This window comes from Mus caroli, unplaced genomic scaffold, assembly GCF_978045245.1.
Source record: "Mus caroli unplaced genomic scaffold, Mus_caroli_1 scaffold_2, whole genome shotgun sequence".
Taxonomy (NCBI): Eukaryota; Metazoa; Chordata; class Mammalia; order Rodentia; family Muridae; genus Mus; species Mus caroli.
The window spans coordinates 172,260,134-172,275,324 of NW_028227257.1; the positions used below are offsets into that span (position 1 = coordinate 172,260,134).

The 15,191-nt window shown below is 43.5% G+C and overlaps 1 protein-coding gene across 2 annotated transcripts in view; it reads left to right on the forward strand.

Annotated features, from left to right (window-relative positions):
* Taf3 (TATA-box binding protein associated factor 3) overlaps positions 1–15,191 on the forward strand; it is a 141,784-nt gene that overhangs the window by 113,514 nt on the left and 13,079 nt on the right. For both annotated transcript variants that reach the window (XM_021156533.2, XM_029472603.2), the window contains one exon: positions 2,451–2,533. In XM_021156533.2, coding sequence (XP_021012192.1) covers positions 2,451–2,533 — 83 coding nt within the window. The remainder of the gene's footprint in view (positions 1–2,450; positions 2,534–15,191) is intronic.

Sequence of the window (15,191 nt, forward strand, 5' to 3'; positions counted from 1 at the left end):
TTCCAGGACAGCCAGGGCTATACAGAGAAACCCTGTTTTGGTGGGTGGAGGTAACAAACAATAAGGAGAATAGCAAAAGCTTGTTACCCAGAGAAAAAGAGAAGATGATTTTTAAAGATTTTAGCACATTTAAAAGTTTAATGGAGGGCTGCAAAGATGCCTCAGCAGTTAAGAGCACTGACTGCTCTTCCAGAGGTCCTGAGTTCAATTCCCACCAACCACAGGTATCTGATGCCCTCTTCTGGTGAGTGTGAAGACAGTGACAGTGTACTCACATACATTAAATAAATCTTTTTAAAACAATAAGTTTAATGAGAATAATTTATGAAGTCAGGAGGCTTGATGTTCTGTCCATTATGCTAAGGAAGAGAGAAGAGTCTCAAGAAGTCTAGAGAGATGGACTTTATACTTAGGGCCTGAAAAGTTTGTACATTCATAGGAAATAAAGGAATTCACCTACCTTCAGCCTCAATATTTAAACCTTTTTGCTAAGCAAAAACAAAAAGAAATCATGGGAGGATCTTGAAAGAAATGGTGGTTTGGAATCTTTGCTTCATATTCAGGCTTCAAATGTCTCTTAATGCCAGTATGGTAGACATTGGGAAAGAACCGTAAAGAAGACACATGGCTTCAGTGGTACTGGAGTGAAGTGGACATCCAAATAAACAAATAGCATTAGAGGCTTCCATAAAATCACAAGTTTAGTAAATGTCCCTTACTTTCATTGAGTGCTTTAGGTTGATTCTTGAAGAGGAATGTAGTAACTGAGTGATAGGAGTTGGCTCTATGTTCAGATAAGCATTAATTCAACAAATGTTTATTGAGTGTGCCTTCCATGCCTTACGGTGTTCAAGAGAATCGTCTGACAGACTTATGTGATGACAGGTTTGTAAATGAACTGCAGCTAGAGAGAATACATGCATGTATACACATATGCAAATACTTGCATGATATAGCGCACTGAACAGAACTTTACATATCCTTTCCCTACAGCCCCCACGTGCTTTCATTACTGTTTCACTCTTGGGCTGCAGACAATGTAAGTCAGTATGTGTAGGCAGGTGTCAGTGTTAAAGGGACATGCAGGCTTGCAGTATTCCAGGACAAGTTAGATATATGTCAGTGCTTGGGGTAGTCCCACATGAAAAGGAATTATCCCACCAAAAATTTCCTGACCAGTCAGTCACCACTGAAAAGGGGAAGAATTTGGGGCTGCAGCAATTTTGTCTAGTTGTTAATTCAAAACATTTATTATACCATGAGATCGTAACTGTCAAGAGACCATGTAATATCATGCTCTGACTAATAGCTCAAATATTTGTGAAGTCCTCAACTTTTTCAACTGTCATTACTTTCACCATAAATCCTTTCTAAAATGAAAAAGTATGGCATACACACACAAAAATTTCAGTTTTTCTTATAGTGAGCCCAAAATGGAGCTACTTAATGCTATAATTATACTTGGTATTTATCTTTCAGATATAATGAAACAAATTTTATTTACAGTGAGTTTTGTATTATTCAAGACCTATAATTGCATGCTGTTGTATAGGGATGATTTCATGGCAGCCTTTTTAGTTATGGTCAGTCTGGCAGTTATGGGACTCCAGAGACTGCTCAGTGGTTAGGAGCACTGGCAGCTCCTCCAGAGGACACAGCACACACATGGTGGTTCACAATGGTCTGTAACTGCAGTTCCAACAGATCTGATACCCCCTTCTGACCTCCACAGGCACCAGGCACACATGTGGCACACAAACATACATGCAGGCAGGACATACACATAAAATAAAAAATAATAAACCTTTAAAAAAAATCTTGTGGTTATGTAAATACCTTTCAGAAGCTATGATATCACTTTGTGTTTATGAATATGTTTGTGTGCAAAATAATATACAATAATATAATACAAAAATATAATAAAACCAAAGAAATGAACACAAATCAATAAGCCAGAAACAACTGCCAATTAATACAATATAATAAGAGTTTGTAGACTTTGTTGTGTGTCAAGTAGCTTTCAGTTATTGAAAAACACAGAATGGCTTTGGAAGAAGGCTCAGTTGATGTGCTTCAACCATAAGGACCTGAGGTTAGGTACCCAGAACCCAGTAAAAAGCCGAGAACCAGTAGCATGCACCTGGAGCTTGCAGGAAGGCAAGAGAGAGGCACTTGGAACCCTGGATCTCATTGGACACCCTTACCCCTCAGATTGACGATATTCCGTTCAGTGAGAGAGCAGTCTTCAGAAAAGGTGAAGAATGACCCAGGAAGACACCCGTTTCTACCTCCGGCCTCTCACACCCACATCTACACACAGAACACTCACTAGCCATGCCTTTTTATCCAGCATTTCATATGACTTTGTTAGGTTTGTGGGGTGGGGAAGTAGAAGAAAAGGAATACTTTCGGGAGAATTGTTTTTGTAACTAATGTACAAATTTCCACAGATAAAAGTGGAGCCTGTCATCCCTGCCCCAAGTCCAGTTATCCCCAGGTTGACTCTGCGAGTTGGCGCTGGCCAGGACAAGATGTAAGTATGAACATTGGGAATCGATGAGACCTACCTTCTCCGTGCTGTCCAAATATAGTAGGACTTTGCCAGCGTATGAACAGAGTCTGTGCCAGGAACTCTCTACTGTCAGGTTTTATTGGCTTCTTCCTTCAGGTAAATGCCTTTATCTTTGCTTAACATAGGATTCCACACTTTTCCACCCCACCTTTTCTTTTTTAAAAGTTAATATATGGCAGTATTACTTCATATTATTTGAGGTCCTAGCTATCTGCAAAATAAGAGATCATGTCCTGAGTGTGTTACCAACACACTTCACACACAAGAGTACAGTGTTAGACCTTCTCAGAGCTCGTCATCTGTCACTGGGACAGAGAATAGAGACTGAGGTGGCCTGTGCTTTGTCCAGTACCAATAAGACAAAGATGTCTGCTGACTTAGGGAAAGGGTGTGTGACTGGCAGCTGGAAGCCATCGACCGACTGGGTTGTATTTGCTCTTAAGAGAAAATAAGGAATGTAAATCTCAGGCTTAGCGTTTATAGGAATCTTCACAAATCATCTTACTGGGCTGTCTTTCTTTTTCTGATATTGTTTGTAAATTTTATGGGTATGTGTATTTTGCCTGTGTGTGTGCATACCACACATATCTGCACAAAGGCTCATTTTTCTTTAAAGGAATTATTTTCCTTCACTCATCCTTTGAGGAAGTGTTAAGACCTACAGTGTTTTCAGAGACTCCTGATACAGTAAGTCATCTTGAAATACTTGCTCTGAACAGCACACTGTATGTAGCATTTCAATGGAATTCATGAGTTAATTATTTAATTTACTTTTTTCCCAGTAAATGTGAAAATAGAGCAGTTTGCTTAGAAAGCAGTCAGAGATCATGAGAAGGCACGGGGACACTGAGTTTCCACTCAGGCTTAGCATAAAAGTGGGAGGAAGACATAAGAATACTTATTGAATAAAGGCCACGGTACTTACTGAGCATGATGGTAACTATCTGTCTAGGACTCAAGCACTTGAGAGAATGAAGCCGGAATGTCAAGAATTCAAAGCCAACCTGGTCTACAATAGAAAGGCCCTATCTCCAAAACCAGAACAAGACAAAACTGGAAGTTTTGCTTTTTTTACTGAAATTTTCATTTACTATTTTTATTTCTTCTTCAACAATTTAATACACATATGCAATGCAGTGTGATCACATGCAACCCAGTGCCATCACACTTGCTCAGAGCCCAGCCCCGCCTCCCTCCCTCCCTCCCTCCCTCCCTCCCTCCCTCCCTCCCTCCCTCACATCCTCATCCTTTGTTCTGTTTCCTTTGAGTAGCCCACAAGCCAGGGATGGCTGCTTTCGTGTGCATGGGCTTTGGGCCATCCACAGGAGCAAAAGCAGCCTACCTGCTGCCTTACCCACAAAGACTGACAGTGGCTCCTCAGCTCTGGGTGCAGCCTAGTGAGCACCTCCTCTTCTGATCTGGAATGCTGGCAGGAGCGCCCTGAGCTTGTGAGTGAGTGCAGCCACTGCCTTTCATAGGCCACACCACCATGCAGCTCTTAGGTCCTCTCTCCACCTCTTCCACAATGTTCCATAAGCCTTGGTGGGGGAGTGGTGCACGTGATGTCGATGGCTCCCCGAGGGCTCAGTCAGTGCTTGTCGGCACTTGGCTGAGTTATAAGTCTATGTGCTGACGGCCGCGCACCACAGAAAGAAGCTGCTCTCACCCAGAGAGAGAGTGGATAAAGAAGTGAAATAAGGGGAGGGAGGAGGACAAGCCTACTCCTAAGCATGGGAAGATTCCTATTGTAGGTATAAGGGAGGAAGCAGGCAGAGGGAAGAAAGACTCCATACTGAGCATGGCCACCAGACTCTCCAGACCCGGACCAAGAGACCAGGGGAGCTGCTTAGCCACCACAGCTGAGTTATACAGACATCAGGCTGAGGGAGGCCAAGCAGAAGCCTGACCCCTGAGGGAGAGGTTCAGGGTAGGGGACTGGATGGAGAGTGCTGGGAGGAGCCCTCGGTACTGTGGAAGATGCTGGGAGAGCTGGCCAGCCTCTGCTTTGATACGCTACTAGACACCTCCATTAGCCATTCGTTTCTGACAGAGTAAGTAGTACTTACCCATGGGTGTAAACACAAATATTTGCAAGGCCTTTTGACAATGTGTCCCTTTAGTAAAACAACAGTGGGAGACCCCACCACCACCTCCCAGGGCCTGTGATCTCCCCAGACCTGGACCTTTGACAGGGTTTACAGTGCAGGAGATCACTATTGTCAGCTCACGTCATTGTAGAGCACGTGTATTCTATACACTGCTCTCTTCAATAAAGAAGTCCCTCCGGATTATGATGGGGTAAGACAGAGGCCAACATTGTCTTTCAAAACAAGTCTATGCTCCAGAGGAAGAGCTGGAGGCCGGGGTCCACGTGGTTCTTAGTCTCCCCACATTCTCTGAGTTCCACATCATTCTCTGCTGTGCTCGTACAGGCCTCGATGGCAGGAGGGCTCCTACTGCTAACAAACAGAAGATCTTCAAAACGGTTTGAATTCTGCTTGAGCTTACTTAGGAAGATCAGACTGAGCCAGGTTCTAGCTCAGCAGTAGCACTTACCAGCATGCACAAGCTCTAGGCAACACCTTCTCCTTGGAAATCCTGTACACTGGCTCATTTCTCTAAGGGAAGTGTTCTTGTTCATCACTCAAAAGATACTTTTACAAATTCATATTTAATTCCTATTTTCTCCATAGCTCATCAATGCCGTCTGAACTCCCACACAGAAGCTTGGTTTCTTCCCTTTAGAGAATTAAGATTTAAAGGGCATTGCTGGTTACATTCATCTCTCTGCCCTGAAGCACCTGTTGGTAATTCTGTTGGCTGGCTGTTCTGTTTTCACCTTTCAGTAAATCATTCATATTCCTAAGAGATAGGAAGAAGCAAGGGCTGGATCCTATTACTCTGGAACAAAATGTCCAGCTTGAGGGAAATTCAGATAGCCTGGATTCTAGACAGATTACCCTCTATTACAGATTACATAACCTGTGACTTGTGGATGCCTAGAAAACAACTGCCATGTTACACGGACAGTTAACTATTCGACCAAAGCAGGCATCAAGTGTAACACATTGCACGTCAAATTAAAGTCAGAGGGAGGCAGGGGCTCAAGTTAACCAGAACTTCATATAAATACAAATTCAGTGACTATTTCTCGGGGATGGGAAGATCTAAGTTAGAGCTTGATAAACTGCAGCTGCAGAGCCATTTCCAGCTTACTGAATCTGTATGGCCTACTTGCTTTTGTGTGGCCTGTAAGCTAAGAATGGTTTTTCTGGTTTTAAATGACTGAAAAACTTTTAAAAAATCTTCTGTGGGGCTATAGGGTTGGTTCAGCAATGAAGAGCACCTGCTGCGCCAGCAGAGGACCAGACAACCATGTTCTTTGCATGAACATCAGGTGACTCTCAGTCACCTGCAGCTCCAGGTCCAAAGGGTCTGCACCCATGTGCCCATGCACATAAAATGTTTAAGTAAAAATTAAAAACAGAGCCGGGCGTGGTGGCGCACGCCTTTAATCCCAGCACTCGGGAGGCAGAGGCAGGCGGATTTCTGAGTTCGAGGCCAGCCTGGTCTACAAAGTGAGTGCCAGGACAGCCAGGGCTACACAGAGAAACCCTGTCTCGAAAAACCAAAAAAAAAAAAAAAAAAAAAATTAAAAACAGTGTTATGGCACACAAGTCGTGGGTAACATTCAAATTCTATCCGTCTTTTATGGCGGCACATGAGGAACTTCCCTGCACATACCTTGTTCCATGGCTAAGTGATGGAAAGTGTGGACTTGCATCAGTGTGTGTCCACTTATTGTCTGTACACCTGGGGGCCGGCTTTTAAGGTAATTAATGAGCACATGGATATTCAAAAACAAGAGAATCTGTATATTCCTCGTGTCTGGGGGTGGGGGAAGGGGTTATTGCTGAAGGACCAAGTCTTTTGAAATTATGAGAAAAAGAAAAATCTTTACAAGGTTTAACTTATACCCTTTTTGACAAGAGATCCTTAAGACGACATTTAGTTTCTAAGTCTTGAAGAACTTTGGTCTTCTGCCCTTGATCCACAAAAGTATAGAGAGGGTCCTCTGTTCTCTGTTAGTGCTCCTCATCATAGCAAGGCAGCAGCAGTTGTTTTCCTTAGTCTTCTGTCCCTCAAAACTGTCTTTTAGAGGGTTCTAGGACGCCAATACCCTTCCTGGCTGTGTTAAAACTCAGAGAAGCTATGTATAATGGTGCACTCTGGGAGGGAACAGCAGGTGGATTTCTATACATTTGATGTTAACCTGGTCTTCCTAGCAAATTCAGGCCAGTCAGAGCTATAAAGTAAGAACCTTGTCTCCAAACAAAAAAAAAAAAACAATTGTCAAGAAAGAAACATGACAGGCTGGGCATGGTGGCGCACGCCTTTAATCCCAGCACTGGGGAGGCAGAGGCAGGCAGATTTCTTGAGTTTGAGGCCAGCCTGGTCTACAGAGTGAGCTCCAGGACAGCCAGGGCTAGAGAGAAACTCTGTCTCAAAAAAAGAAAAAAAAAAAAAAAAAGCAAAAGACAAAAAACAAACAAACAGAAACAAACATGACAGAATAGTACCTATAGGTTTTCTAAGTTTAAACATCTGAATATTTATATAATTCAAAATTCAGTTATGCCTCATAGAAAAAGGTAATTTTCCATATTGTCATTGTAAAGTGTTAATTAAAATGTGATATAAGTGTGCACAGACTTTGAGGTGATCACTGATGGAGAAAAACCATCCTTCCTCACATTTTGCAAATGTCGCCCTTAAAGCCGGGCTATCACAGCCAGCTGACGGAGGATCTTACACCTTCAAGCCACCCCACACAAGCTCTCTCTAAGTGGCCTAGGCTGGCCCTGAGCGGGGACTGTGGCCATGGGACCCAGCTTTGAGTGCTAGGCTATACTCCCCCACAGAGAGGCTCCTGATGAGGAATTCAGGAACCTCTCTCCTCAGCTCCTCCCTCCCTCCAAGGCCTGGCAGAAGTCTGCTCCCAGTGAGAACTCTGAGAGTTAGCCTGGGTTGCACGGCTTCACCCAGTTTTCTAGTTGGGTTTGAGGTCCTGGGGACTATTTGGTTTCCAGTAGGGCCTGGCAGGTTTCTCCACTGCAGAGAGTTTCTTCTCCAGCCCGCTCATGACTGAGGGGCTGAAACAGATGCACGCTTGCCTAGGCCGTCCTGGGAAGTTAGAGCTGAAGCTTATTGATCAAAACCAGGAGGCTTGATATTTTAAACTATAAAATAGGTCTAGATGCTTGTCTTTCTATTGCCAAACTTTTGACAAGTGAAATAGAATAACCATTAGGAAATACAAAAATAACCATTTAACAATACTTTCATGGGAAATAAACATCTTTCTACTTTAAAATGTAGCCAGGGACAGTACACATGGCAGACATGCTTGTAATTCCCTGCCCTAGAGGAATGAGGCAGGAGGATAACTGCAAGTTTGAGGCCAGCCTGTGCTGTGTCAGCAGTGGGCTGACGGGGACTCCAGAAGGAAGATGGGCTCTCACCACAGTATGGGGCATGGCAGACAGGCAAGAGGAGCAGATGCCTTTTGTGGGCATCAGAGAAAGGCGGGCAGCACGGGGCAGGAGAGAAGGAGCCTCTGTACACAGCACGGCTCTTTAGCACCACAGTTGAGTAGTACGCAGCATGGCCCTTCAGGCAGGGAAGGCCTCTTGATTTTCTGATTTCAATATTTTCCCCTTTCACCCAAAAAAAAAAAAAAAAAAAAGAAACAAAACTGGTTTTGATTTTTAGTTTGATTTTTAATTGAGGCACCATGAGTTATCTTTCTTTTGCCCTGCCCTAGGGAAATTACTATGGAAATGGAGACATTCCCTAGGTGTTTGTCAGGCTTTAAGGTGTAACAGAAGCAGTGATAAGCCCTAAGCTTGACCATATTTAGGTTTTTTAAGTGCAGTTTGAATTTTAAAGACTGTGCCTGCAACATTAAAATGACCTCTTTTTTTATTATTATTTAATTTTTTTAACTTATTCATCAGTCCCCCTCCCAGCCACCCCCCATCCTTCCCTCCATTCCCACCTCCCCCTCTCCTCTGTGCTGGTGCCCCCCCCCCATCCCCAGGTATCCCTCAACCCTGGCACTTGAAGTGTCTGTGAGGCTAGGCGCTTCCTCTCCCACTGAGGTCAGACAAGGCAGCCCAGCTAGAATGTATCCCACAGACAGGCAACAGCTTTGGGACAGCCTCGCTCCTGTTGTTCAGGATCCACGTGAAGACCAAGCTGCAGTCTGCTGTCTTTGCGGGACCTCTTTACTGCTAAGCATCCTTCCTGGAGGCTTTCCTGGCTGCCCAGTGACTGACTCTGCAGCCTGTGAAGTCTTGTCTTCTCTGGGCTCCTAGGTTGTGTCAGCTCCTTCGTCACAAACAGCCAGTTAGATGGCTGTTTATTTGGATCCTCAACTGTTTTCTAATTTTTTTAGTTTTTTGGTTTTAGTTTTTTCAGAAAGCTCTGGTCTTCATGATTCCATGACTCTTCTTTTCACCAGCCTAGCGTTATGATGAAGTCTTACATTTAACTACTTCTTCTGGAGCATTGTACTTTGCTCTCAATCACCAAAATGTAGGACATGTATTTCAGAGAAAAACTAGTCTGCTGTCAGAACAGCCAGGTTTGGGTTTGGGGAAATGCTTTTATGACCCAGTAAAACAAGTGGAAAGATTACAATCAAAGCATTTCCATCTTGCTTGTAAACAATTACAGCAGTTCTTATAGGGATGCCACATTAGAAGACTGAGGGAAATTTACTGAATTCCATTCTAATGCAATTAGAGCTAATTTTGTTCCTTAAATGAATAAAAGGTCAGCCAGTAAATCTAGCTTATCTGGAGTCCAGACTTCAATAAATTGTTTTATTTAATTTGTTGTAAAAGATCTTATCCTTAATGGGTCTAGGTCTTATTAGTTCACTTAGGTTTTAAAATATTTATGACCACCTTTTTAGATATGATTTGAATGATAGTTGGAAAGTTTCTCTCCACAGCTTTATCAAGGCCCAACATCACTAATTGAATGAATATAGGAAGGTACTTAAGATTTGTTATCGGAAAAAAAAAGCTGATGTGAACTTCCAGACTTTAAATGTCCTTTAACCTGTGACAGGCAGAGATAATTTAGCTGTATCATGGTAACCTTTGGGCTACTATCTGATTATAATTCTCCCTAAAGATCAACCTGCTCACAGCTCAGGTCTTTATGAAACAGTAGATGCGTAGGGATAGAAAGTTTAGACTCCTGTTACATCATTTACATTCTCTGTTTCCTGTCTGTCCAGTGGTAGACTCAGACACTTGCATCAAGATTTTGGACACGTGGAACAACTTGTTTCTTCTCCTTTTCCATACCTGCCTCAGGGGTTTATAAAATGGATCCCCGTATCACAACAAGGGCTCTGGGATGACCTTTACCCCTTTTTCTTAAAGTGTACCTAGCCTCAGTGCTGCACACAGTACTAGCAAGCCTTGTTGGCCTGTCTCTTCAGATTTGTTCTGTGGGGTTCCAGAATTTCACATCATATCCCCTCTCAGCCTGCCTTCCAGGCTGTAAGAAAGACCTTGGAGCAGCACCCTTACGACCCTTACAGGTCAGTCTCTTCCTGTGCCTCTTACCAGCCTACAGCTCCCACTTGCTCTGGGGCCTCTCTCTCTCTCTCCTGTTCCTCTTCTTTTTCTTTCAGTCTCATCTTCGCATGCTGAGCCCATGCCTTCCCCAGGCTTCAGTCTGTCAGGGAAATCTGAGAACACCCCTTCACATCTCCTTACACTGTTTGAACTCTTTGGCCCACTTCATCCTGGGTTTCTACTCAAGGAACTTCTACAGCTTCTTTTTTAGAGAATGCTTTCTATTCTTTGAAAGTTCTATGCACGAATACCGTGTATGTTGGCCATATCCATCAGCTGCCACCTCCCTCCAACTCTGGATAGTGCCTCGTCCCATCTGCATCCCACCCACCTTCGGGTCCTTTTGACTGTTGGTTATTAATTATGGGAGTTAGTGTTTCCCATATGTCCATGAGTGTGTGTCCATCCCATGTCCTCAGAGCAGAGTAACTTTCCTTCCTCTGCAGCTGCCAACAACCAATAGCTCCTCAGTTTTGGCTGGGTCCTTGAGGGCCTCTCCCTATGCAGGCTGTAATTTTGATTGCTTTATTTTTGTTCAGACAACCATAAATTCTATGAGTTGATATGTACAACAGCCACATCATGTTCAGTGTCAGCATTTCTTAGCTTTTCTCCCCATCTACTAGCCCTTACATTCTCTCCATCCCCTCCTCTTGAAGTTCCCTAAACCTTTGGTGGGAGATTGATATAGATGGCCTGTTCTTCATTTAAATTTGTTACTTTAAGCAGTTACGAGTTTCCGCATTAACCATCACCCACTACCCAAAGAATCTTCTCTAACCAAACAGAGAACAATATAAATACATGAGTATAAACTTAACTATTTAGAAGAGAGTTTGGCAGCATTATAATTTAGCCAGTTAACACTAGTTTCCCCCAAGTCCCCAGCCCTGTGACCTCCACAGTCCTATGACCTGCCCCCAGCTTTACAACAACAGGCATGAAAATCATCCTCCTGTACAACAGGCCTGCGTCTGCTCAGAATGCACTTGGTTACACATGTAGCTGTCATGCCACTATTACACCAGTGGGTGCATCTGGCCAGCAGCTCAGTGTCCTAGTGGGGTCTAGTGCTAAGAAAGACCACTAATGGCATAGCACCTTCTGATACCATGTAAGCTAGCCATCAGGGAGATGTTTCTGGTTAGTCAAGGTTGATTTCTCTGTGCCCTGAAACCAAAGTGAGTAGTGCTTCAACAACAAGGCCACCTACGGTCCTCTCTAATTGAATTATTTTCTTAATTGGAAGAGCGTAGGTTTCCATGTAGCTTTTTCCCACTCTTCATTTGCAAAGCTTCTGTACCGTGTTGCTGGGACTGGTGCAGAAAGCAGGCTGAGTCCTAAGAGCGCTACTTCTCTTTGCTTGTCAGGGCCCTGTTCTGTTGCCCAGGAGACTCAATGTCACCCCAGTTTCTCCCTGCTTGTTCTCTGACCATCCCTTGTACTTTCTTGTATGTACTCCCTTTTCTTTACACACCTTCCTTTGTTGCTCTTCTCCTCACTCTATTCTTTCTTATTCTTTATGATTCAGTCAAGCAGTGATGATTACAAACCTTTTTTGTTCATAGTATTTAGCGCAGTTACCTCTCAGCAAATTTTGTCCAAATGACCAATGTCATTGTCAAGTGTATTTTTAAAAATCAAACCACAATGGTGTCCTCCACACTGGTTCCTCTTGTTTCTTACGTGCTGGTGATGAACCCAGGGCCCCTATTCTCAAGTCACTGTGTATCTTAGAAGAACTTGAAGAAAGGCTGAGACTGAGTAGTAGAATTGGGATATTATGTTTATTTTATAATACTGTGCTGGACAAACAAGCTCCCTTGCGCCAAATATTCAGAACTGAGCAAAAAATGACCATCTCCTTTGGTCTTTATATGGTACTTCAGTATTTTATGTCTTTTGGATAAAATCAGGGTTCTTGTATTAAAAATCATTTAAGCAGTACTGCTATGTGTGGAAGTAATTAACATTGATTTTTTTTTTTTTACTTCTGATTGCAAAAATAATATGGTCCTTACTTTCTTAAAAGACTTAACTGTGGGGTAGTGAGACTCTGAGGGTAAAGTACCTGCCATCAAGCTCTATGGCCTGAGTTCCAGCCCAGAAACCCAGTGGCAGGAGAGGCCTGACTGCTACGAGTTAACTCTGACCCTTCACACCATGTCCACAGGGTCTATCAAACAATGGAATTATCATATATTCTATTCTATAGCTTTGCTCCCACCCCCGGGCATAACTAGATCATGGGCATTTCATGTACCTTCATTTTCATTCAACTGTTAGGACACTTGCTGGTGTTGGACTTGAGGCTGATGTGGAGCATGGCTCTAGCACATGGTATGCCTTGGCTGTGAGGTACAGGCTGTATGGACGTGGCTGTGTGAGTGAGGTACTGGCTGTATGGATGTGGACATGTGAGTTTTGCTGATGTATAGAAGAGCACTGTGTATGTGATGCTCCAGGAGTGTCTGTTTGCACACGTGCCGAGTGGCTGTCCATGCTCCCTGTGCTCTGCAGGCACAAGTGCTCTGCCACCACCAAGCCATTCAAAGCCAGGAAGTAGGATGCAATGTTTTTCTACCTTTTTATTGTTTTCATTTTATTTGGTTTATAATAAATACAAGGAAATTAACATCTGCCTTGTAAATTTAGGTTACTGTCACAGAGCCTTATAAAATGTCTAATTGCCCCATCTGCTTTTTTTTTTTTTTTTTTTGCCTCTCTAAAACCATGAGCTATCTTTCTGTATACAAGTATTCATCTGTCACATGTGCTTTAAATATTACCATTATTCAGCTTAAAATCTAAAAGATGAAAGAGCTCTTCTTGTTGGGAGGTGGTGGTGGATTAAAGTGCACAGCTTAAATCCTGGTACTTGGAAGGCAGAGGTAGATGGGTCTCTTGAGTCTGAGGACAGCCTGGTCTATACTATGGAGCAAGTTCCAGAACAGCCAGGGCTACACAGGGAAACTCAAAAAACAAAAAGAGGCCGGGCAGTGGTGGCGCAGGCATTTGGGAGGAAGAGGCAAGCGGATTTCTGAGTTCAAGGCCAGCCTGGTCTACAGAGTTTGTTCCAAGACAGCCAATGCTACACAGAGAAACCCTGTTTCGAAAAACCAAAAAGGAAAAAAAGATAGCACTTCCTTAAGATTTACTTTCTTTTTGCATGGCAGGAGAAATTTTTATTATGTGTAGGCATACTGCATATTCACATGTGGGTATGTGCACATTAATGCTAGTGCCTGAAGCGGCTACAGATGTGGGATTCCCTGGAACTGGAATCCTAGGTGGTTGTGAGCTACCTGGGAACCCGGCTCTGGTCCTTAGGAGAGCAATAAATGTTCTTCGTTGCTGAGCCATCTCTCCAACTCTGGAGAGGCACATGGTGAGCTTCACACCCTTAAATAATAGTAAAACAGTCCTTTCATTAGACCTTGTGAAATGCTGGGTTTTAAAAATCTGACCATCTATTTAGTATTTATTAACTGAAACGTTTTAATGAACGTGTACTTTTATTTGGTTATTTTGAAGTCTAAATCCAACAGGAAAGGGATGAGAATGTCTTCCGAGAAGGAGTTGGTGGAGCTGACCCAGAATTGCACTAGTAATGATGGTTGGGTTTGCTCTGTCTCTGCCCACCCCACCCACCCCCAGCTGTTTCCTTCTCCTGTCCTTTCTCCTTTATCATGTTCATTTTCAAATTATCCTGTCTTGTCCAGTGGTAATTCTTTCATGTTGTCTGATAGATTCAGTACAACGTCATTAGTGTTGAATAGCTTTCATGTGTTACTGGTCATTTCCACAGACCTCAAATTAGCCATTCCTTCAGAGAACATTGATCCTACCAGTGGAGTAGGAACCGCACTATAGAGGTGCCCATTGCTACTAGAATGTCATAACTTCTAGGCCTTCACAAGGGAAAGATCTAGAAAATAGATGTATTTGTAAAGGAAAGAAAATCAGACAGGGGGGATAGCACAGTGGACAAAGTGCTTAGTGTGCAAACGTGAGGGCTGAGTTGAGATGCCCAGCACCCTTGTGAAAGGCTGGGCATGTTGGCATACAACTGTAATCCTAGGTCTGGAAAGGGGAAGGAGGCGGATTTCTGCAGCCTGATAGCCATCCAGGCCAGCCAAATTCTGGGCCCAGGTTCAGTGGGAAACCCTGTCACAAAACGGTCAAGAAGCAGTTGTGGAAGAAGCTTGACCTCAACCTCTTGCCTCCACACACCTGCAAACGTGCATACAACACACACACACACACACACAGGTGTCCCCCTGGATGTGATTGTTAATGACCCTTATCCACCAACAGCATGCATAGCATCTTCCTGCATTGTGAAGGTAGTTGGCAGGAAGTTATAAAGCCTGCTGCTCAGTTCCAGCTTGGTTTCTCGGTGCCCTGCCTCCAGAGCACATGTCTTCGGCAGCAAACTCTTACTGGAGTCCCACTGGGTTTCCAGGAACAGTAGCATTGCATTGCTTTGAAGGCCTCTGAAGTGACCTGGCCTACAGCTAACAGGGTGCTAACCTCACTCAGCATATATTCTTACATTTTTCTATGGATGTGTGATCAATATGCCAGCATCCTAGTCTCCTGAAATGTTTATTATCTCATCATTATGACATGCTTGGGGATGCCATATCATTCGTTTCTGCTTATTTTTCATCCTAAGACAGTTGTAAAAGTTCATTTTCTGAACCAAGTGTGGTGGCACTTGGGTGACAGAGGCAAGTGGGTCCTTCAAGGCTAATCTAACATACATACCAAGTTTTAGGCCAGCCAGAGCTATATAGTGAGACCCTGTCTTAAAAAACAAATTAATTTTCTTGAATATAGAGATGATTTACCTGACTCCAAAGTTAGAGTGTTGGCTTCTGAGTGTGCGCTTCTTCCCGATCCCCATGGCTTATTGAGAGCTCATGGTTCCGCTTTCCTTAGTCTGTTATCGCTCTGCCGCA